This window comes from Leucopleurus acutus, assembly GCF_964270905.1.
Source record: "Leucopleurus acutus genome assembly, chromosome: 5".
Classification (NCBI taxonomy): Eukaryota; Metazoa; Chordata; class Mammalia; order Artiodactyla; family Delphinidae; genus Leucopleurus; species Leucopleurus acutus.
In genome coordinates this window covers 32,204,940-32,227,203 of record NC_139147.1, presented here as the reverse complement: position 1 = coordinate 32,227,203, position 22,264 = coordinate 32,204,940, and the positions used below count along the sequence as shown (strand labels likewise).

Genomic DNA, 22,264 nt, shown 5'->3' with positions numbered 1-22,264 from the left:
TTGCATTACATTTTTTTCCCAAAAAGGTGAACTTTGTAAGAGCCTTTAAGTCTGTTTTCTTCTCACTTGTTAGTTTCCCATGTCTTTTTAAAACTCTAGCCAAATATTCTTTAAAGATTTTTAATGTCATGAGGAATTCTTTAAAACTATTTTTATGTGTAGGTAGTAATGATTTTAGATTAAACAGTTTATGACAGTTTAAATGTAAAATCAAATAGATTCTGTGTCCTATTGCATATAGTTCTCCCCAAACTGATTAACTAGTAGGGAAATTTGGACAGACATGGATTTAGTCGAGAGACCTGGAAGACAGCCTTTGGTTAGTCATCTGTGACCTTGAGAAAGTTATTTAACAATTTAGGTTCTCCGTTTTCTCATGCAAAAAGATAGGGTTAGACTGATAAGTTCTAAGGTCACTTCCAGAGCTAACATTTTATTGTTTTATTGTTTTATTAGAGATAGAGACAGACAGGCTTTTCGTCTTTCTTAGGGAGAAAGGGGAGCTGGGATAGAGGTGCTCCCAGCCTTTAAAGCAGAAAAAAAAGATGAGACGAGTTATGTGGAGGGTGGGAGAGAAGCAGCCCGTAAACCAGGAGCTTTAGAGGATAATGAATGAACAGGATCCAAATGACTCTTGTTTTTTCTAATTCTTTCTGGACTTTCCTAACCGGACAATAATAGGCACTGCCTGTTGTGTAGAAGATCTCTGCTTTCTGTATGGGAAAAAAAAAAAAAAAATCATTTGACCTGACCCTGAGAGAAATACAGAGAAAGGGGAAATCTGAGAAAAACTTAAAGAAATTTCTATCATTTATTCTCCAGAAGAGAAATTTTGGGACGATAATTTTCTTCAAATGAGAAAAAGGATTTTATTTGGAGGGTATAAATGGCATTTATTTGTTTACTGAAACTCGAACAAATGAAATTGTGATGGGCAGGTTTTCATTTAGATAAGAAGAATCACTTCCTGATAATCATGGTTGTTAAAAGCTTAAATGATCATTCAAGATACCTCTGATCATTCAAAAACCTCTGATGTTTTAGGAGCTTCTGTGTTAGATGTTGTTTTAGATAAGTTTTAGGGTCCTTAATAGACTATGAAAAACCTTACAGTTATCAATTGTCATTGATGTGATATGCAACTGCATTAGCCTAACATTCTTTTTTGTGTGTGTGGTACGCGGGCCATTCACTGTTGTGGCCTCTCCCGCTGCGGAGCACAGGCTCCGGATGCACAGGCTCAGCGGCCATAGGCTCACGGGCCTAGCCGCTCTGCGGCATGTGGGATCTTCCCGGACCGCGGCGCGAACCCGTGTCCCCTGCATCGGCAGGCGGACTCTCAACCACTGTGCCACCAGGGAAGCCCGGCCTAACATGCTTAAACACACTGGATTTTAATTAAAAGATTCAACTGCTATGGTTCAATTGCTGGTAAAACCTATAGGCAAGGGAAAAGCACTTTTTAAAATTTTAAATGAGCTGCTTCCCAGTGATTTTTTTGGTTTCTAACATGTTAAATATTTTTGAAACTGTTTAAGAAATTTTAAATTACTGAAAATACATGACTAGAAACTATTTAGGAATCATTCCTTTGATCTCCTGACTTCAAATAAGGCTTGATTTTAACTGCATCAGTCTAATGAGATCAAATTTATTTTCAGATTACCCAAAAGATAATTTTATGACTTTTTGTTTTCTCAAAGCAAAGTTCTGTTGCTACAGTTGTCAGGTTCTCTCTCTTGTAGTTTCTGAACATTTCTTCCTGTCATTTAAAAAGACATCATCTTTAAGGTGATGAGAAATGTAAGCAAGTCCCATCCTCTGTTTGTTTTCAAATCTGGATAACATAGTTATGCTATGATAAACATTATGCCTGAGCAAATGAGAGTATGCTTTTTTTAACTTTTCTTGCCTGTGTGATTGAAAAATTATGCTTAGAGTTTTTACCTTAGAGTGAAAAGTAGACAATTTATTTCACTCACGTTAAAGGGAACGTGTGAGTTAAAATGTGCTTCTGAATTACCTTTAAATTTTGCATATGTGGTAACAATAGGCAAGAGAACTCCTCTCTCTATTTTAAAACTACCATTTCACAGCAACAGTGCTTGGCATAGTTCATTTATTTAAAGTACCAGAATGTATATCAAGTCTAATTAGTTGTGACTTGCTGAAAGACATGGACATTATTTATTTGAGTAGAATATATTGTGGATGTCTACTGGGCTATTATGAAAACGCTCTGCATTTGACAGTAATTACCTTTGTTTCTAAAAGAGCAAAACGATTGCTTTCCAGTTTTTAAATATGTAATACATGAGCTTTCTATGTTAAAATACCCAATGTTTCAGCATTGAAAACAGGTAATGTGATTATAACTTTATTAGATAGTGTTATAAAGTTTTCTCTGTTTCTATAATGCGTTTATATTTTTCCTGTGTGTTTTCTCAATTAAAAGTATGCAAGAATTCAAATATAATACCTTTTTTTAACCGTGCTACTCAACCTATGGTCCTGTACCAGCAGCACGTGGGTTCTGCAAAATCCCTGGTCACACTTCTGACCTATACGATCATAACCTGTATTTTAACCAGATCTTAGGGTGATTCTTATGCTTATTCAAGTATGAGAAGCATGGGTTTAATAGAATATCATTGACAGCATGAACCTTTTAAAATTAATCTGATGGTGGAGTTACAGGATTTAATACTTCTTTATCTTTGATTAAGATGCTTGGTTTCTATTCTATGTAGCATTAGCAGCTAAGATTTATAGTGTGCTTTTAAACCCATTACATATATAGTTATCTAATCCTGGTAGCAAAATGTAAAGTCATTGAAAAGTGTTTTATAATTTCATAGCTATCATTCATTGTAGCTCTGCCATTTAATCAAAGTAGAGATTTTAAGATTCATTTCTATTCTTCTTAAATGATTTATGATGATGCTGGAAATGCTAACAAATATTCATTCATGGACAGTATGAGCCATGTTTCCAAATATTAATGAGTTCTTCATTTTATTTTAAAAGAACGATCATTGTTAAGTCAAATCTTATTACTTTTTCTGTTTCATTTTCTGTTTATTTTTATTTATTCCATGTTTTCTTTTTTTGTTTCGTTTTAGTTGGGTCTGGTAAGTTGACATTTTATTGGCCATCTTCTAATCATCGTGTCACTGTGACTGGAACTTCTCTTCCCCTTTCCATCCATACCCTTCCATGTCCTTCAACCAATCAGCCTCCATGTTTCACTTGTCATTGGCCACAAAGACAGACTGCACAGAATAAAGTCTGCAGGAAGTATGGGTAACTGTGACAAAGAGTAAAGGTAATGGGGTTGCTAACTTTATGTCTTATTAAATGATGTGTGATCTGCATCCTTTTATTTTTTCTCTTTTTAAATGAGTGATAAAATAAGTGATAGGACTTTATCTTGATTAAGTACTATTTCAATTTATATCTCACAAGATAAACAAATGAAGAAAAATAGGTGCCCAGAGGACAGTTTGGGTTTGGGGGATCCAAAATATGTTTATGAATCCATGTCTGTCTTTTTGTAACTGTTATTCAGTATTAGTCATTAGAAGTCCTGCTGGTGAATAACCTTGCACTTAGGGCTGTTTGCACTCATTTTCATTTCTATGTGTCAGAATCATTTCATTTTATGTAAGAAATAACCACATGATGTGTCTGAAATTTATCAAAGTTTGCTTTGATGAACAATTTGTCCTCATACAAATAAAGGTTTCTAAGTACTTTCATGATCAGTTCTTTGGGGAAGGTCCATTCACATACTTTAAGGATGCTGGAGCACCATTTTTGGAGAATTTTTTATGGTGTTCCAGGGAATAATTTTGACCCTAAAAGAATCTCTCTATGTTTTAAGTTAAAAAGCTATACACATATTATAAAGATGTCATTTCATACTAATACAGATAAGAGGATGGATTGTTCAATAATGGTGATGCAATAATGAGCTATTAGAAAAAAATAGCTTTCTATATATGCAAAAATATAGATGGGTTAAAATTTAATAAAAGCAAAATACAGGATGAAAATAGAGTGAATGTTTATATAATTTCATATGTATTATGTAATCTATTTTATATAATTTTACTGATAGAACAAAAAAATGACTAACTAGATTAGAAAGACTTTTAATAAATGGAAAAATATATCTACAACATTTTTGAGAAGTGGATAAAATTTTAGCTTATCCTTAGTTCTTAGAAATCAAAAAATTAAGCACAATTTAAAAGGCAGTGTTTGGATTAGGCTGATGTTATTTAAACCACTACCTAGAGTAGAGGGACCCCCAGAAATGGCTTCAGAAGCCACTTCATGGAACCCCCTCCCCTGTCCCCAAGCTGTTATCTATTTAGAAATTAGATCTTTGAGGAAGAATTTGTTTGGAGGAGAAGTTTCATGGCTTAAGAAGACAAAAAAAGTTTGTACACCATTGAGATAGAAGATTTTTAATCTTTTCTAACATTCCAGCCCTTATAACCCATAACCCATACCTCGCCTTTTTATTTAGAAGGGAAATACTGTATAGCACAGGGAACTATATTCAATACCTAGGATAAACCATAATGGAAAAGAATATGAAAAAGAATGTATATCTACGTATAACTGAACAACTTTACTGTATAGTAGAAATTAACACAAAATTGTAAATCAACTATACTTCAATAAAATAAAAAGAAAAGTTAAGCACAAGAACACAATATCCACAACAAATAGGATATCAATGACAAGGTAATGTGAATATAAATGTTTAACCTCACTAATATAAAGTGCCAATTAAGAGGAGATTCTATTCTAAGTTTGGCGAGGATGTTAATGTTCAGTATTCGTGAGGTTTGGGAGGAAAGTGAGGTTTGGGAGGAAAGTGTCCTATCAGAGAGAATTTCAGTTGAAATAAACTTGAATAAAATTGAGAGGGATGTAAATCTCACCATTGTGTTTAATGGGGGAATTAGCAACAATCTAAATTTAAAGACAATAGATTAGTTAAATAATTAAGGTAATTTGTATTTAGACCATTAAACAGTCATTCAAGTGATACTGTAGGAGAATATTTTAAAACAATATGGTACAATTCGCATGGCTGAATTATAGGTAGCTTTTCTTTGCTTATCTAATTTTCTGTATTTTCAACACTGAACATCATATTAGTAACATGATTATGTGTTTTTAATTATGGCAAGTTTAAATATTGTAGCCCTTGAAAAATAGTCCAACATTTTATCATGAACATCAGATGCATATGGTGATTGGCCTTCTCAATCTAAATAGATAAGTGATGATAGAAGATTAAAAAAGGCATATTTAATCCATTTAAAATTTTTCTTAGAGATATGTCTATATCTAATATTTAACATACATGTAGGAAAGGGTTTTTTCTGAGACATGCCTCGTGGCTGATGTCATTGTTGATGTTGGCTGGAGGATATGCCTATAAGATATAGTAAATTCATTTCCAGGCAAATATCCTGTGTGGAAGGATTGCTGCAGGATAAATGTAGTTTGTATAAGGGTTTGTATCCCTTGTTCCCACATAAGTCTTTGAGGTTTGAGGAGACCTGGCGTTTTATAAAAGAAACGTGGATTCTGGCACATGTTATTAGACATGGTTCTGAGATTTAGAAAAGAGACCACCCGAAGTTTTTACTTGTCTAAGTGACTTGAACATTTACATTTTCCTACTCAAATTCCCTGCATATATTGGAAAGTCATATTTTCCCATTCATTTAATTAATCACTTGGTTTTCTTTCATTGAAACAAACCAAACTCTCTTCTGGATTTGGTTTATTATCCAGTCAGTCCTTTCAATTCCTTGGTCTGATTTCTATGTCAGTTATTCCAACCCTTAACTAAGGAATCAAACGCTCCTGTATGGATGTGTGTGGAGGAAAATCCTCAGGCAATGATGCACACACCTGTTATTATACCTGGATAATGACAGTGTTTGCCAAATTCATGAGTAAACCAGTCAATTACAATCAGAGTTTAAAAAAATTATAAGCTAGAACGTCAGCATTACCAAAATTGAACCTAAACTTATTCTCCTAACTTTGTATTTTCTTCCGTATAAGTTACAGGACATTTGAGGGCATTTGACCTGATTTTTCAGGTCTCCTGTAATTTTCTTGTCAAATGGTATAATTTCTACTAAACCTCAATTAAAAATAAAAAGGGAGTATAGAAGAAAGCACACTTATCTAGAAGTTAGGAGATCTAATTACTTTCTTCAGTTTTGTGACCATGCAAGTTGTTTTACATATCGCCTTTTTTAAAGGGGTTTTACATTCCACTTTACACACATGTATATATGTGTATACATACAAATGTGTAAAGTTGATAAATGTATGTATTATATATCATAAATATTTGTATATATGTCTCAGATACAACTGACCAGAAAATATTTAGCAAGAGAAAAGGGTACCCTTTCAAATACTCATCTTCATTCACAAAGAAGTCATATTCTCATGAGCAGAGAAGTAGCCCTTGTGGACATAATCTGAACATACTTTTTGATTCATACTCAGTTGAAACAGTTATCCTAAGTGACTGACATAAGTAACTAAAAGTACTTTTAAGGAAAAGGTTAGAAATAATGGAAGAGTCTTAAAAAGCGGATTATCCTGTATAAACTGTTATGTGTCTGGCTTGAAACGTTCACTTCAGTTTGAACTGAGACAAGAAAGGAGAATAATTAGGCGTTTCAGACAGCTGATAACAAATGAATTTGAAAAGTGTAAACAGTAGGTAGAAAGACTTATGTTCAGTGCACATTTTTTCCAATCATAAAGCACAGCCCCAAAACAAGCTTTTTAAATTTTTTTTTTTCCCAGCGAGTGACCCCATCAGCACACCTCATATTTTCAGCTGCCATTGTTCTCAATGTAACTGACACAATTTTCTGACACTCTATTTACTGCTGGATGAAGTGGCCATTTAATTCTGTATAAATCAAACAGTTTGGACAAAGCTGGCAGTATTTATAATGTCAGGATGAGCAGATGTTTCAAATTTGCCCTCATTTCCATATATATTCTGTTTGAACATGCCCTTGCCTATGTAAATGAAAGAGGCATTCGACTCCACTATTGCTTTAAATTCATTTCTATTCAAGTAATTGGACTGAAGATTTTAAATGGTTATAATTTCCATGGTAGCATTCGGGAGCTTTTGAGTTAAATTAATTTTAGGGCCTGCCTACATCAGGAGGTCCTTGTGTCTGTGATTAACATCCGTGCACCTTTAAGCAGCTCTAAATAAGAAAAGATATTTATTCATACAAATTTCAGGCATACGTTGAATGTAAATGGTCAAATTGTAGTTCAAGAATTCTTTTTAATAAGGTAGTTAATCTTAGAAGGTCAAGTAATTAAACAGAAAAAAAAAAACCTCTTTACATAGCTACACGATTCCACTCTATGAATGTGCACTTAATTTAGCTTCATTTAGGTTAAGGATGAGAATTGGTACATTATGTATATCTATAGAGTACATAACAACTGGTATAAAATAACAGCAGCACTTGGGATATCAGCAAATTGTCTCAAATAGGACAATGACTCCATGCTTTTGATTCAGGGTAATTTGTTTCATCTCCTTCAGAACCTCCACATTTTGTTGTGAAACCCCGTGACCAGGTTGTTGCATTGGGACGAACTGTAACTTTCCAGTGTGAAGCAACTGGAAATCCTCAACCAGCTATCTTCTGGAGGAGAGAGGGGAGTCAGGTATGACCTTGTTCTAATATTTCAATCAGTAAAGATGAGTGCCAGATATATAACAAACAGCAACAAATTATTTAGTCACATATCTGTCGCTTTAAGAGAACTGAGAAATCTCTGAGTGACCTAATCATTTCAGCAATAAAAGAGAAGACAAAATTTCCTACCTTGTTTTAATTCTCAAATTTTCCCTGCCTAGTTTTGGTACAGAGAGTGGTATGTAGAATAGTAATTGTTTTATTGTATAAAATTTACCTTTATTTCCAATTCAACCACATTTTTTTAAAAACTACTTTTTTTCTCAACTTAATTACTTATAACTTTTTATTATTCAGATTTGTAATTATATGTTAAAAGAGATTTACACACATTTAAAACAAAGATGATAATTAGTCAGTGCAATTTTTCTGAAAGCACCAGGAGTCTGAAGTGTCTTCTTTGCTTCTTTATGTTTTATCTATCATATATCTATCAATTAAAAATTCATCAAACTATATGAAAGTCTCTTTAACATAGATGTCATATTGGATATAGTTCAGTATATTCTAATTCTTTGAAAACTGTAATATGTGGTCACCATTTGCTATCAAGTCCTACTCCCTATATATTTTTATAAACCAGAATTTTCTATATATATTGAAGCTAGAATATAGAGATCTGTGGTCTTAAAAATTAAGTTCACTATTAGGCTTCAGCTTATTAAAAAGGGAATTTTGAAACACTTTCACTTTAAAAATAATAGGAAACTTTAAAATAGTTTTTCTTTTTAGATTTTTTAAAACATCTTTATTGGAGTATAATTGCTTTACAATGATATGTTAGTTTCTACTGTATGACAAAGTAAATCAGCTATATGTATACATATATCCCCATATCTCCTCCCTCTTGCATCTCCCTCCCACCCTCCCTATCCCACCCCTCTAAGGTGGACACAAAGCACCGAGATGATCTCCCTGTGCTATGCAGCTGCTTCCCACTAGCTATCTATTTTGCATTTGGTAGTGTATATATGTCCATGCCACTCTCTCACTTCATCCCAGCTTATGCTTCCCCCTCCCTGTGTCCTCAAGTCCATTCTCCACATCTGCATCCTTATTCCTGTCCTGCCCCTAGGTTCTTCAGAACCATTTTTTTTCTTTTTTAGATTCCATATATATGTGTTAGCATACGATATTTATTTTTCTCTTTTTGACTTACTTCACTCTGTATGACAGTCTCTAGGTCCATCCACCTCACTACAAATAACTCAATTTCTTTTCTTTTTATGGCTGAGTAATATTGCATTGTATATACGTGCCACATCTTTATCCATTCATCTGTTGATGGACACTTAGGTTGCTACCATGTCCTGACTATTGTTAATAGAGCTACAGTGAACATTGTGGTACATGACTCTTTTTGAATTATGGTTTTCTCAGGGTATATGCCCAGTAGTGGGATTGCTTGGTCATATGGTAGTTCTGTTTTTAGTTTTTTAAGGAACCTCCATACTATTCTCCATAGTGGCTGTATCAATTTACATTCCCACCAGCAGTGCAAGAGGGTTCCCTTTTCTCCACACCCTCTCCAGCATTTATTGTTTGTAGATTTTTTGATGATGGCCAAAACACAAATTTTTTCTTATCTCTTAGTGACTTCAGTTCTTTAGTAAATGGACACATTTCCCTTTACTTGTTTTCTGATACTTGTAAAAAATTATTCTCATTCATTTTTGATACAGTTATTCCTAACCTCTTTTAGTTTTTGCTTAAATCGACCTTGGGTGTGTTGCTTTATGATCTTGCTTCTACTATGTTCATACAACTAACACACAGGTAGTGTACTGACTGCACTCACTAATCATTTGTATGAAGTGCCATCAAGTTCACTATAATTTTCACTTTGGTAGGCAAATATCAACTTGACTATTGTACAGAGGCTGTCATTTAAGTTCTAATACCTCAGTTGGTTCTAATACGTTTCATTTGGCCTCAAAGGACTAAATTTGCTGACAGCAAATTAAAGACAAGAAAAAAACAAAATATTTTAGTAGAACAGGAAAAATTGAAAGTGTATTATATAAGAATATCAAGTAGCGATAATAGTAAATCCACTAGCAGTTCTTCTCAGTAGAGTAATATTTAAATGATTCATTTAGTTATTTAAATAAATTATTCATTGTCACCTAAAATCTGTATCAAACTTTGAAATAATTTTGATTTGGTTTGGTTTGATTTAATGATATAACTCACTGTTACCTAAAATTTTGTCATTGGACACATTTCCATGCAATAGTGGTTAAGCCTTTGTAAATGACAAATGTTAAAAGGCACCTAAACTTTTAAAAAGTAGCAAATTTATTTGATTAGAAGAAATGTTGATATTCTTTATTTCATGAAAAACAATGACATGATATGTTTTTTACATGAAATATACACTCTCTCCAATGAGCATGATATTTTGATTCATAGAGAGAAATTTGTACCACAGAATAACATCACATTTTGTCTTGAGTTTGTTTTTAAGATAACTTTCTGCAAAAATAAAACTCCATTATGAATCCTTAAATTCAGTATTTGATTAAAAATTTATAATAGATGTGCCCACCATTTAACCAGAAAAACAAGAAACTGTTAACAATTTGATAGATTAGTGAACTTTTATAATGGACAGGTAACAGGCATAGTTATAATGGTGCCTAAATGATATTCTTAAACTTAATTTGTCAGAATGTGTTTAAATTTTAATGTTGTTTTTATACATGAAAAGATTTAGAGTTTAGAATCCTAATAGGCACATCTATGTGAAACAAAACTTTTGACTTTGTTTTGGTTAAATATGTAAAACTTTTAATTCTAATGGTATCTAACATCCTTTTATATCTAGTATTGTTTGAAACTGAAATTATAAAGGCATATATCCATATTTAGAATTCATTTAAATTTTCAAATAACCCTATTTAAGGCTAGATCATTAAACCTTATGCATTTATATGTTTATGTGTGTGCACATCTATATCTGGGTATGTGTTAGAGGATATTTAGCTTATTTGCATACACAAGTATGTGTGTGTGTGTGTGTTTAAATGTTTATACATCTATTTGTAAATATATGTATGTATGTATGCCAACATGTTGGAAACTAGCAACTAACCTATTGTTATTCTTTCCTCCCAAATTCTGGGTTCTAGAATCTGCTTTTCTCGTATCAGCCACCACAGTCATCCAGCCGTTTTTCAGTCTCCCAGACTGGTGACCTCACTATTACTAATGTCCAGCGATCTGATGTTGGTTATTATATCTGCCAGACTTTAAATGTTGCCGGAAGTATCATCACAAAAGCATATTTGGAAGTTACCGATGGTAAAGTAGAGCATTTTATTTCAAAATGTCCAAGTTTGGCTTAGGGTCTAAAGAGAGTGCCAGTAAATGCATTTATTTTCAACTTTGTATCCTTTCTTACAGCAATTTTGGTGTAATGTGAAAAGGCTGAAGATACAGTGATTAAATGTAAAATCATTCTTATTTTAACTTGGCTATACTATAAACTTCTAGCATCAAATTACATTCATAAAAGCCTAGCAATTATACAAGGAAAGTTTACACTGAGTAGTTGTACGTAGGACTGTGTCCATGTTTTGGAAAATGCGAAGTTATTTTAAAATCTCTTAGTGTAAAATATCATCCTTTTTCTTTCCTCCATACTAAGGAGATAAGATGAATTGTTGACAAATCCAACTCACAATTCATGATGAGTAAGTTTTCCTTAGTAATGTGGTTTTGTTCTATTTATCAACTCTTCTAAGCATGATTAATTAATGCCAAATATATTATAAAAATGCAGTAATGGAGAAAATCTCCAAACCATAAGATGGAGAGTAGTAAGAAGAAAAGAAACTATAAGTAAGCATGTAAATATATTAAATATATATACATATGTGTATATAACGGGTTTCCCTGCTCTCCAAAAGTAGAGCATTCCTATGAAACCTTTTGTAAGCCAAAGAAATGGCATCAAGTGAAGAAGCAATTTCCTCTTTTCATAAAAATGAAAATCCAGTTCAGATTTATTTTGATTAGTGGGCACATGTACTAATGTAGGTCTTTCATAAAAGCAAAGTGGCTTAAAATGAACTTTCCAAAAATGCACAGTACCTGTATACACATATGTATATATACATATATACATAAAATAAACATATATACATTCTTTTGTTGCTGTATAGTATTCCATTGTATAAATAGCTCACAATTTATTTTTGGACTCTTTATTGATGGGTTGTTTTCAGTTTAGGGCTTTTATTAATAAAGCTAAATATTTCTGTGTAAGTCTATGGGTGGGCATGTGCACTCAGCTATCTTGTTTGCCTTTTGGTGGATGCATATACTCATTTCTCTCTCTCGTTTTTTTTTTTTTTTTTCATTTTCCCATGTATTCCAGATACAAGTCTTTGTTCGATATATGTATTATAAATATTTCTTCCCAGTCATTCTATTAATGATTTTTTTGTTTGTTTGTTTGTTTTTTTTTGTGGTATGCGGGCCTCTCACTGCTGTGGCCTCTCCCGTTGCGGAGCACAGGCTCCGGACGCACAGGCTCAGCGGCCATGGCTCACGGGCCTAGCCGCTCCGTGGCATGTGGGATCTTCCCGGACCGGGGCACGAACCCATGTCCCCTGCATCAGCAGGCAGACTCTCAACCACTGCACCACCAGGGAAGCCCTCTTAATGATGATTTTAAGGCTTAAGTAACTAATTTTAATGAGGACCAATGTATTATTTTTTTTTTATTTTATACGTGGTGCTTTTAGTTCCCTAATCTACCTTGAGACTGTGAGGATATTCTCCTGTGTTTTTTCTGGAATCTTTATTGTCTGTACTTTTGAGATTTAAGTTTTTAATCTGTCTTGAATTAATTTTTGTGTAAAATAAGCGTCAAAATTCCTTTTCTTCCCTTATATGGATACTAATTGTTTCAGCATCACTTATTGAAAAGACAGCCCTTTCCCCACTGAATTGCAGTGGCATCTTAATCATAATTCAAATGAGCATACATGTAGTGGCCTACTTCTGTTCTCTCTATTATATTCCATTAATCTATTTATGCAAGTATGTATGGTCTTAATTATTATAGCTTTATAGTAAGTCTTACACACTGGTAGTGTAAGTCTCCAACTTTGTTTTTCTTGTTTTGGGTTGGCTGTTAGAGGTCCTCTACCTTTTTTTTATAAATTTTAAAATCAACTTTTCAATTTCCATACACATAATACACACACACACACACACATTTTAACATCCTAAACAAACAAAAAAATCAGAATTTTAATTTTGATTCCACTTAAATTATTGAACAATTTAAGGAGAATTAACATCTTAACAGTCTGAGTCTTCCAATTTAGGGAATTTAGCTGTCCAATCAAGTTAAATATATACCCAGTATCCACCAAGGTCTGACACATGGTAGACTCTCAATGGATATTTTTTGAATAAGTGAATGAAACAAAGAAGGAAGGAATGAAGAGCTAGCTGTTGGTTAAGTCAGAATTCAAAATTAAGATTGTCTCGCTCAAAAGTCTACACTCTTAACACTATCTATGATATATATTATATATCTACTGCCCTAATACGTTAGAATGACCTAAAATGTTTTTACAGTTTCTTACATACATTAGAGCTATTAAGTGATGATTGTGAAGACCATGTAATGAATATGATTAATATAATCAATATATAGGAAAAGTAGAACATAGATTTGCACATATGTTTATGATTGCAACTTTATAAAGCAACTTGTATGTAAGGATATACATTAAAAAAGGCCAAAGAAAACTATAATAAAATATTTTCAAATATCTCTTATTATTCTCATAATTGAAAGCAAAACTTTCTAGGTGCCTTTTGACATGGCCTTATCGTGAATGGTTATATTTGTGAGCATAGATCAAGCATGTCAACTTTTGCTAAACTAAAATGAAAACAAAACTCCTAAATTTGTGGATTTGGGGTTCATCCCTGATAGCCAATTCACTTCTAAAAGTTTCATCTTACAGTCTCTGGGGAGATTTAAGGTGATTTTGTGTTTGGTACTGTATTTTTAGTTTTGTTTTCTTTATTTTGGAGTCCATCAATATTGTACAAACAACTTACAACTATGGACTCATTCTTCATAGGTAAACTGTACTTACTGTGAGTGCTGATAATATCAGTATTTACATATTACCAAATCAAGTCGAAGAGAGATAATAGGCAGAGTATTTTCTGGAAACTATTTGACTTTAGTTTCTTGACTTTCTTTCTTTACTGTTTGCAAACAGAACAAAGGCAAAGGCAGAATAAAACATGAGACACAGAATATGGTAGAGTAGCAGTTGTCTTTGAAATGTTGTTTTTCTGTAGCTGAGGCCTACCCCAAATCCTGTTTGACACAGGACCATAGAAATTCATATAACCTATTTAATTGAAAATGTTTCTTCTCTTAATTACTGGAAAGTAAGAAGAAGTAGTTAGTGATGATTAAATGACGTATAAAATCTAAAATCACTTGCATTAATCTCTCAAAAGTGATTGATATACAGTGGAAAGAGCATTAACTTTCTAATTACTAGCTATTTGCCAATGACTAACTCTTTGATTTGGACGAGTCACGTGAACTTTCAATGTTTCAGCTCCCTAATTGCTGAAATGAGGTAACAGTTTACAGCCTAACTCATAGGTGTTGAGATATGTTTACAAACTGATGGCAATTGTGATATATGACTCTGATGTTTGCTGGTTTTTAGATGTGAATTTTACATATTTAAACCAGTCAGTGTGTGTGTTATTCTGTATTCTTTTTCACTTAAAATTATTTTATGAATATTTTTATATGTATTAACATAGATTTTATGATTATTATTCTTGAGGTGACAAAAAATATTACTTCTGATGAAATACTCTCATTTCTTAGGGTCTTTAAATCTTTCATTGAACATGTGGAAAACTAGGTAAACTTTTATAAACCCTGCTCTAATAGGGTTATATCATCTGTTACACTCCTCATATCTGTACCACTACCACCACCATCACCACTATACTGATATTTATAATAAGAAATTTTTTTATTGGAGTATAATTGCTTTACAATGTTGTGTTAGTTTCTGCTGTACAATGCAGTGAATCAGCTATATGTATACCTATACCCGCTCCCTCTTGGACCTCCCTCCCACCCCTCCCATCCTGCCCATCTAGGTCATCACAGAGCACCAAGCTGAGCATCCTGTGCTTTATAGCATGTTCCCACTAGCTATCTGTTTTAAGCATGGTAGTGTATACATGTCAATCCTAATCTCCCAATTTGTCCCACCCTCCCCTTCCCCCGCTGTGTCCACATGTGCGTTCTCTACATCTACGTCTCTATTCCTGCCCTGCAAATAGGTTCATCTGTACCATTCTTCTAGATCCCACATATATGCATTGATATATGATATTTGTTTTTCTCTTTCTAGCTTACTTCACTCTGTATGACAGACTGTAGGTCCATCCACATATCTACAAATGACCCAATTTCGTTCCTTTTTATGGCTGAGTAATATTCTATTGTGTATATGTACCACATCTTCTTTATCCATTCATCTGTCATTGGACACCTAGGTTTTTTGCATGTCCTGGCTTTTGTAAAGTTATTCAATGCCTCCTGTGTGCCAGGCATTATGCTAAGAACTTTAAACAGTTCAATAATTTCAAATCTGACTTCTTATTTTACAGATGAGGAAACTGAGGCAGAGAATGGTGAAAAGATATACCCAGATCCTTCAGATACTAACTAGCAGAACTGAGATTTAAAACAAAAGTTTGACACTACCAAATGTAAAATGGATAGCTGGTGGGAAGCAGCCGCATGGCACAGGGACATCAGCTCGGTGCTTTGTGTCCACCTAGGGGGGTGGGATAGGGAGGATGGGAGGGAGACGCAGGAGGGAGGAGATATAGGGATATATGTATACATATAGCTGATTCACTTCGTTATTCAGCAGAAACTAACACCATTGTGAAGCAATTATACGCCAAGAAAGATGTTAAAAATAAAACAGAAAAACAAAAGTTTGCGCTGTCCAGTATGGTAGGCACTTGCCACATGAGGCTATTTAAATTTGAATCAAAATTACTTAAAATTAAGTAAAGCTACACATCCAGTTCCTCAGTCACACCAGCCACACTCAGGTGCTCAGTAGCATTTGAAGCTCTTGGCTTCTGTACTGGAGAGCACAAATACGGAACATTTTCTTTTTACAGTGCTACGTCCTTCTGATTACAAAGTCCATGCACTTGCTTTCTTTAAATCATATTTCTGTGTCTTACACATCCTATTTTATTACCTGATAATTCATTTTAGTAATCCAAATGTGAGATATTAGACACTATTTGAAGTTTTTCTCATAAATCCTAAACTTAGTGTTGACTGCTAAATGTACTACACATTTTAATTTGTGTAACTTTGAACATTTCATCAGTATTTTATTCTAATCTGTGACAACACCAAAATGTTTCATTGTCTTTACCTAAAAACATAAAATTGCTTTAATGAACTTTTTTACCTCTGATTTACATATTACTATTTTATAGAAAAGGATCGTGATATCACAATTCATATAATTGTCTAGCTTTTTGCAATTAGCAAAGTACATGGAGTATTTGTTATTCCATTTATATCTTCATAGCAACCCCCTGAGCTGGTTAGAGCAAGTATTATTATCCTCATGTTACAGGTAAAAATCCGAGACTTAGATAATTTAAGGAACTTGCCTAAAGACACATGACAGATGGTGTAGCCTGATAATCAACTGCTTCTCTTTTCTTGCTTTATTTTTGTAAAGTACCCAGTGTAAACCAGGAAGAAATCAATAACAGAGAAACAACATCATTAAACTGGGTTAGGATAGGATAAGGAAGTGAGGATGACGCTAAATATGATGCAAATATCAAAGAACTGTAAAGATATAGAAAGTTGAATAAATCCCCGGATATTGGATTGTTTCTAAATATAACAAGACTACGAAATGTAAACCACTCTGTTACTGGACTTTAGTATAATCAGTTATAAAGAAACACTCTGTTACTAATTCGATTAATATCTGGAAATAAATATTCGTTCATTCTTATAATCAAGGGAACACAGGTTGTAGAGTCTTGTAAAAACCCCAGTGCACTAAAACACTTATCATTATTTTTTCATACTTACCAGGAGGGGCCTCTAATTTGATTTGAGCCAAAATCAACAGATAATGTAGAAAAGATTAAACGATTCTAAGCAAAGGAATTATTGGCTTACATGTTTCATCCATGGAGTATCTGAAACACTCCTGCCAAGTTTCAAACTCCAGTCTTCTAATATACCTCCACGGTATTAACAGATTTCACACCAGCAACCAAAGATGGAAGAGAATTGGAAGGGTGGAGTGAAACTGCACAGTTGCTGATTTCACTTTCTTGCTTTCTTGTTTTTCTTAGATTGAATGCCCAAAACTAATAATTATTGCATGATAAATGAGGAACAAATTGAAGTGTGACTCCAGCTTGTGAGAAATCTTTGGTGCATAAAACTTTGAACATGACATATCCAGCTTTGCAAATGGTTGCATCCAAAATTTAGTCACTCTGGCAACCAGTTTTGTTTAATCAGGCAATTTCTTAGAGTTGTCTTTTGAATATTTGTGACTTAAAATATTTTAAACTAATATTCAGAATTTTAAAGTTTAATAATGAAAAATGAACTTTATTTTTAATGTTTATTCATTTAAAAAACTATCTATGGAATTTCACCTAAATTGCCTATGTCAGGAGATCAGAACATCTCTAATACAGGATTTATACTAGTTCCACTACAGTTGTTTTGGATTTTTTCCTAAAATTATGACTTTATTATCTCAGATAGAGTTTTTAGGTTTTAGATTTTTTCATATAATAAGAGTAATTTTATTTATATGTTATAAAAATGCCTTCCATTGTTTCCTTCCATGGGACATTAAAACTGTTAAGGTGATAGATTTAGCGAAAGTGCCTTCCCATTCCTATAATTCTGATATGGAAGTGTGTTATATCCTGGGTTAGGATATCCACTTCAATTATATTTTTGGATTAGCTTACCAGGAATATTTTTAGACAGTTTTCCAGTTTCTCTGAATTCACTATGTACTCTTTTAATAGAAAAAAATTCCAAGATAAAAAGAGCTCAGCCATATTGATTGATCAGTTATCAAAGTCCAAAGCACATTTTTGAATCCAAAATTGTCAAGCATGCTGGTATGATACCATCATTCCTTCTGTTGTTCTCAGAAAGATTATCAAGTTGGTTTGGGGTCATTTATGAAAATCTCTCTTATATGTTTCCTTGGGGTAAATGGGTTTTTTGTTGTTTTGTGTTTTACGTATTTTAAAGTTTAAAAAGCACAGTATTCCACTTCTCTCCACTATACATTTCCTTCACCATCCACAATCCTTATTTAGTCTCTGAACTCTTAAGTTAAGTAGGTCCCTTGACAATGCAGCAAGCCTAGTCAGTGGTTGGTCATTTGAAAGGAGTACATTTTAATATTCTGAATCAGTGCATCATAGAAATGCATTCTGAATAATGCATGTCTCCTACTTTAATTACTTGTTTAATTAGTTTGTTTCAAAGCCTAGAGCAACTGCTGTTGTTCGGATGATTAGAAAATTGCTTCCAGTTGCAGAAATCTATTTCCTGTTGTTTGTTCTGGCAGTGATCGCAGACCGACCTCCCCCAGTCATTCGACAGGGTCCTGTGAATCAGACTGTAGCAGTGGATGGTACTTTAGTGCTCAGCTGTGTGGCCACAGGCAGTCCAGTGCCCACAATTCTGTGGAGAAAGGATGGAGTCCTTGTTTCAACCCAAGATTCTCGAATCAAACAGCTGGAGACCGGAGTACTACAGATCCGATATGCTAAGGTAACTTGAAATGACACCCTGGGTTTCCCATTTTGTTCCACTTTGGTTTTGCCTCCAGCAACTAGTGTTGAAGTCTCAAATTTTAGAATCAATGAAATGTTAATAGCAGTATTAATATATTTTTAATTTGATGCGTTATTCTTTCAGACATTTCACTGTGTATATTAAAGATGATTTGACTCATAATTTAGCCCATGGCAAGTAGTTTAAGGTTTTATATGGAGGAGAAAAGGATGAGGATTTATGGGAGATAAAAATACCTTCCAAGTGGTGATGTGATGCATTCATTCCATATAGCATTTTTCAAAGATATCTTCCAGTATCATATTATGTGCCGTGTACTTGAAGAGTTCTTTTATTGTGAATATTTGGTTCAGAATTTTGCAATTACAGAATACTCTGCATGCAAACAATAAAGCAATGTACACATTGAATGTACATTTCAAATCAGAATATTAAATGATGATAGCCCACAGGTTTGTGGGAACAATTTAGGGATTTACCTTCCCAGGGCATCACATCCCATACCTGTTCTTTCAGGACTGTGTTCTTTTGCTTTGATTTTTGTTTTCATTTTAGATCAAGATCAGACAAGCTCATGAGGCATATGAAAGAATAGCCTTGACAGCAATAAACATAAATTTCAATTGCTTTATTGCCTATTGTGGGCGGCTTCTTTGGAGTTTTGGATCAACATAGCAGTTCATTTTATGTGCCACGAAAGTTAATATGTTGTACTTTTATGTGACAATGATTGTGACTTTGTTATTACAATTGCCAGAGCAAGATGACAGCAGTTTTGTTTTATCTAACATTATTTGATGATAGAATTATTACCTTAGGCAGAGGTATATGGATTCATTATGGTCCTGATGATTTTAACGTTGAACATGTGACCTGTGTTTGTTTTCTGGCAGTCAGTCTTTCAAAGGAAGAGAGAGCATCATTCCAGCTGGAGTTTGACTTTATACTTACGAAACTGCCTTAAGTTACAGGTTAAAAAAATAAAATGAGAAAAAAGAGTGAATGCGTTAAGAAGAAATCATTTTGTGTCTATCCATTTTCTATAAATATTTGTTTATCTCTGATACCCATATGGGTGTAACTCACATAATATATGAAATAGCAAGAATAGTCACTGGCTAAATTTTATTAGCCCTATTACGTGACTTATTAAATATAAAGCTATAAATTAGTAATAAAGATTAACCCTTTGAAATTAAAGTTATATAGCTCATTGTTTACTGCGCGACACAGAAAATGGTGATGTTAATGCACTTAAATATTATATTTTTATTCTACAGTTAGAATAACATTTTTGTCTTCTGTCTTCATGCAATATTTTACTTCACATTCAATAAAAACAAATTAAGAGGCAGTTTCTGGTTAGTGCTTTTTAATGCAAGTTATCCATATTCATGGACCATATACAAAACTATAATTGCTTTTTCAGCCCAGTGAGCTCTTGATTGTTCCAAATATTTATTTTGCATCTGTCTTCTCAGCTGGGTGACACTGGTCGGTACACCTGCATTGCATCAACCCCCAGCGGTGAAGCAACATGGAGTGCTTACATTGAAGTCCAAGGTAAATTCAATAGTATTTTACCTTAAAATAAAGCTTTTGTTTACTCACTGGTAAAAAGATGAAGAGCATGTCTTGATGCTTGTGTAGGTGGATGGGTATGATATCTACATTTATGTGCTTATCTGCGTAAACATCTTTCATCTTTTTCTTCTTCGTTAGAATTTGGAGTTCCAGTTCAGCCTCCAAGACCCACCGACCCAAATTTAATCCCTAGTGCCCCCTCAAAACCTGAAGTTACAGATGTCAGCCGAAATACAGTAACATTGTCATGGCAACCAAATTTGAATTCAGGTGCTACTCCAACATCTTATATTATAGAAGCCTTCAGGTAGAGTGAAGACGATGTTTCCTAGTTGTTCTCTCTTTTGATTTACCATTAAATATGCATGTTCTAACTTGTGTATCTATCCTTAGCCATGCATCTGGCAGCAGCTGGCAGACCGTAGCAGAGAATGTGAAAACAGAAACATTTGCCATTAAAGGACTCAAACCTAATGCAATTTACCTTTTCCTTGTGAGGGCAGCAAATGCATATGGAATTAGTGATCCAAGCCAGATATCAGACCCAGTGAAAACACAAGGTAAATATTGATTTACTCAGCCTTGAGACATCTACTTATCTTTAGATGTTATAATTTTACAAGTAACTCATTTGTACAACATGCTAGGATTGTATATTTAACATAGATCTATTATCCAAGTTGCTCAATTAATTTTTAATACACAGTGTCTGCATACTTTCTTATTTTCTGGACTAAGCACTCCAAGACAAGATGAATAACAGAGAAATGTTTCTCATTTTATAAATCACAAATCTAATGAGCAAAAATATTATGTGAATATTTTTGTATTATTTTCAATTTTTTGATTTTTAAGTATGACTATATGTGGGTGTAAAATTTTAATCACATAATTGTTTTTAAAATTGAGTAAATTTTATGTATGTTGAGATTAATACTCATGATCTCCTGGATGAGTTTTGAACATTGCAACCATTGCAAAAATAATTTAGGTCTGTATGTTGTTTCGCCTATCTTTCATTGCCAATTATGTGAACCATGATATATTAAACTTTTAAATGGAAATCATGTATATTTTCGTCACAGCTGGGTTAGAGAAACAGATAAAAGGAAAAATGAGCATGTTGAAGCTGCTTCTAAAAGCATTTGAAATTGGAAATTTTTTCACTTGGACCACATTCTGGATACACTGCTTTTTATTGTCTTTCATGAATAGGATTATTATTATTATTATTATTATTATGTGTGTGTGTGTGTGTGTGTGTGTGTGTGTGTGTGTGTGTGTGTGGTACGCGGGCCTCTCACTGTCGTGGCCTCTCCCGTTGCGGAGCACAGTCTCCGGACGCACAGGCTCAGCGGCCATGGCTCACGGGCCCAGCCGCTCCACGGCATGTGGGATCTACCCGGACTGGGGCACGAACCTGTGTCCCCTGCATCGGCAGGTGGACTCTCAACCACTGCACCACCAGGGAAGCCCAGGAATTATTTTTAGCTTTCAACACATTATTATCTCCTACCCACCCTCTTGCTCCTCCTGTTATTTTAATGTTTTAATAGTAGTAAAATTTATATATTAAAAAAAGATGAATTTGAATCAACCTTTACCTTTTTTTAAATGTATTGTCATCACAATTAAAATATACTTTATTAATATAAGATTAATAAAGAAAGGTAATTCTAGATGGTAGGAATTAGAAATATAAAATTCTTTTCTCAACATACAGAGGAATCATAATGTCTCTATCTTAATTCATATATTTCCAAAGGAAAAATGGAAACTTAGTTACAGTGACAGAAACAAATTGCACACAAAAGTACTGAAAGATTTAAATTACTTTTTCCTGGTTTGGGAGAGGGTCTGCCAGCCATGTTGCATGTTTTGTCTTCTCCAGTGAGTATATAAGCAATCTTTTGGGAAGGACTTTTTGTTTCAGAATTCACTGAGAGAGCAAATTGAGTTGTAGAACATGCCCATGTCTGTTTCTTGCTGT

At 33.7% G+C, this 22,264-nt stretch overlaps 1 protein-coding gene across 1 annotated transcript in view; it reads left to right on the top strand.

Annotated features, from left to right (window-relative positions):
- ROBO1 (roundabout guidance receptor 1) overlaps nt 1–22,264 on the top strand; it is a gene marked incomplete at its 5' end in the record, with an annotated part of 763,721 nt that overhangs the window by 672,712 nt on the left and 68,745 nt on the right. Inside the window, 6 exons of the mRNA XM_082840323.1 lie at nt 7,628–7,752; nt 10,916–11,087; nt 18,461–18,666; nt 20,172–20,253; nt 20,413–20,581; nt 20,668–20,834. Of these exons, the coding sequence (XP_082696449.1) occupies nt 7,628–7,752; nt 10,916–11,087; nt 18,461–18,666; nt 20,172–20,253; nt 20,413–20,581; nt 20,668–20,834 (921 nt within the window). The remainder of the gene's footprint in view (nt 1–7,627; nt 7,753–10,915; nt 11,088–18,460; nt 18,667–20,171; nt 20,254–20,412; nt 20,582–20,667; nt 20,835–22,264) is intronic.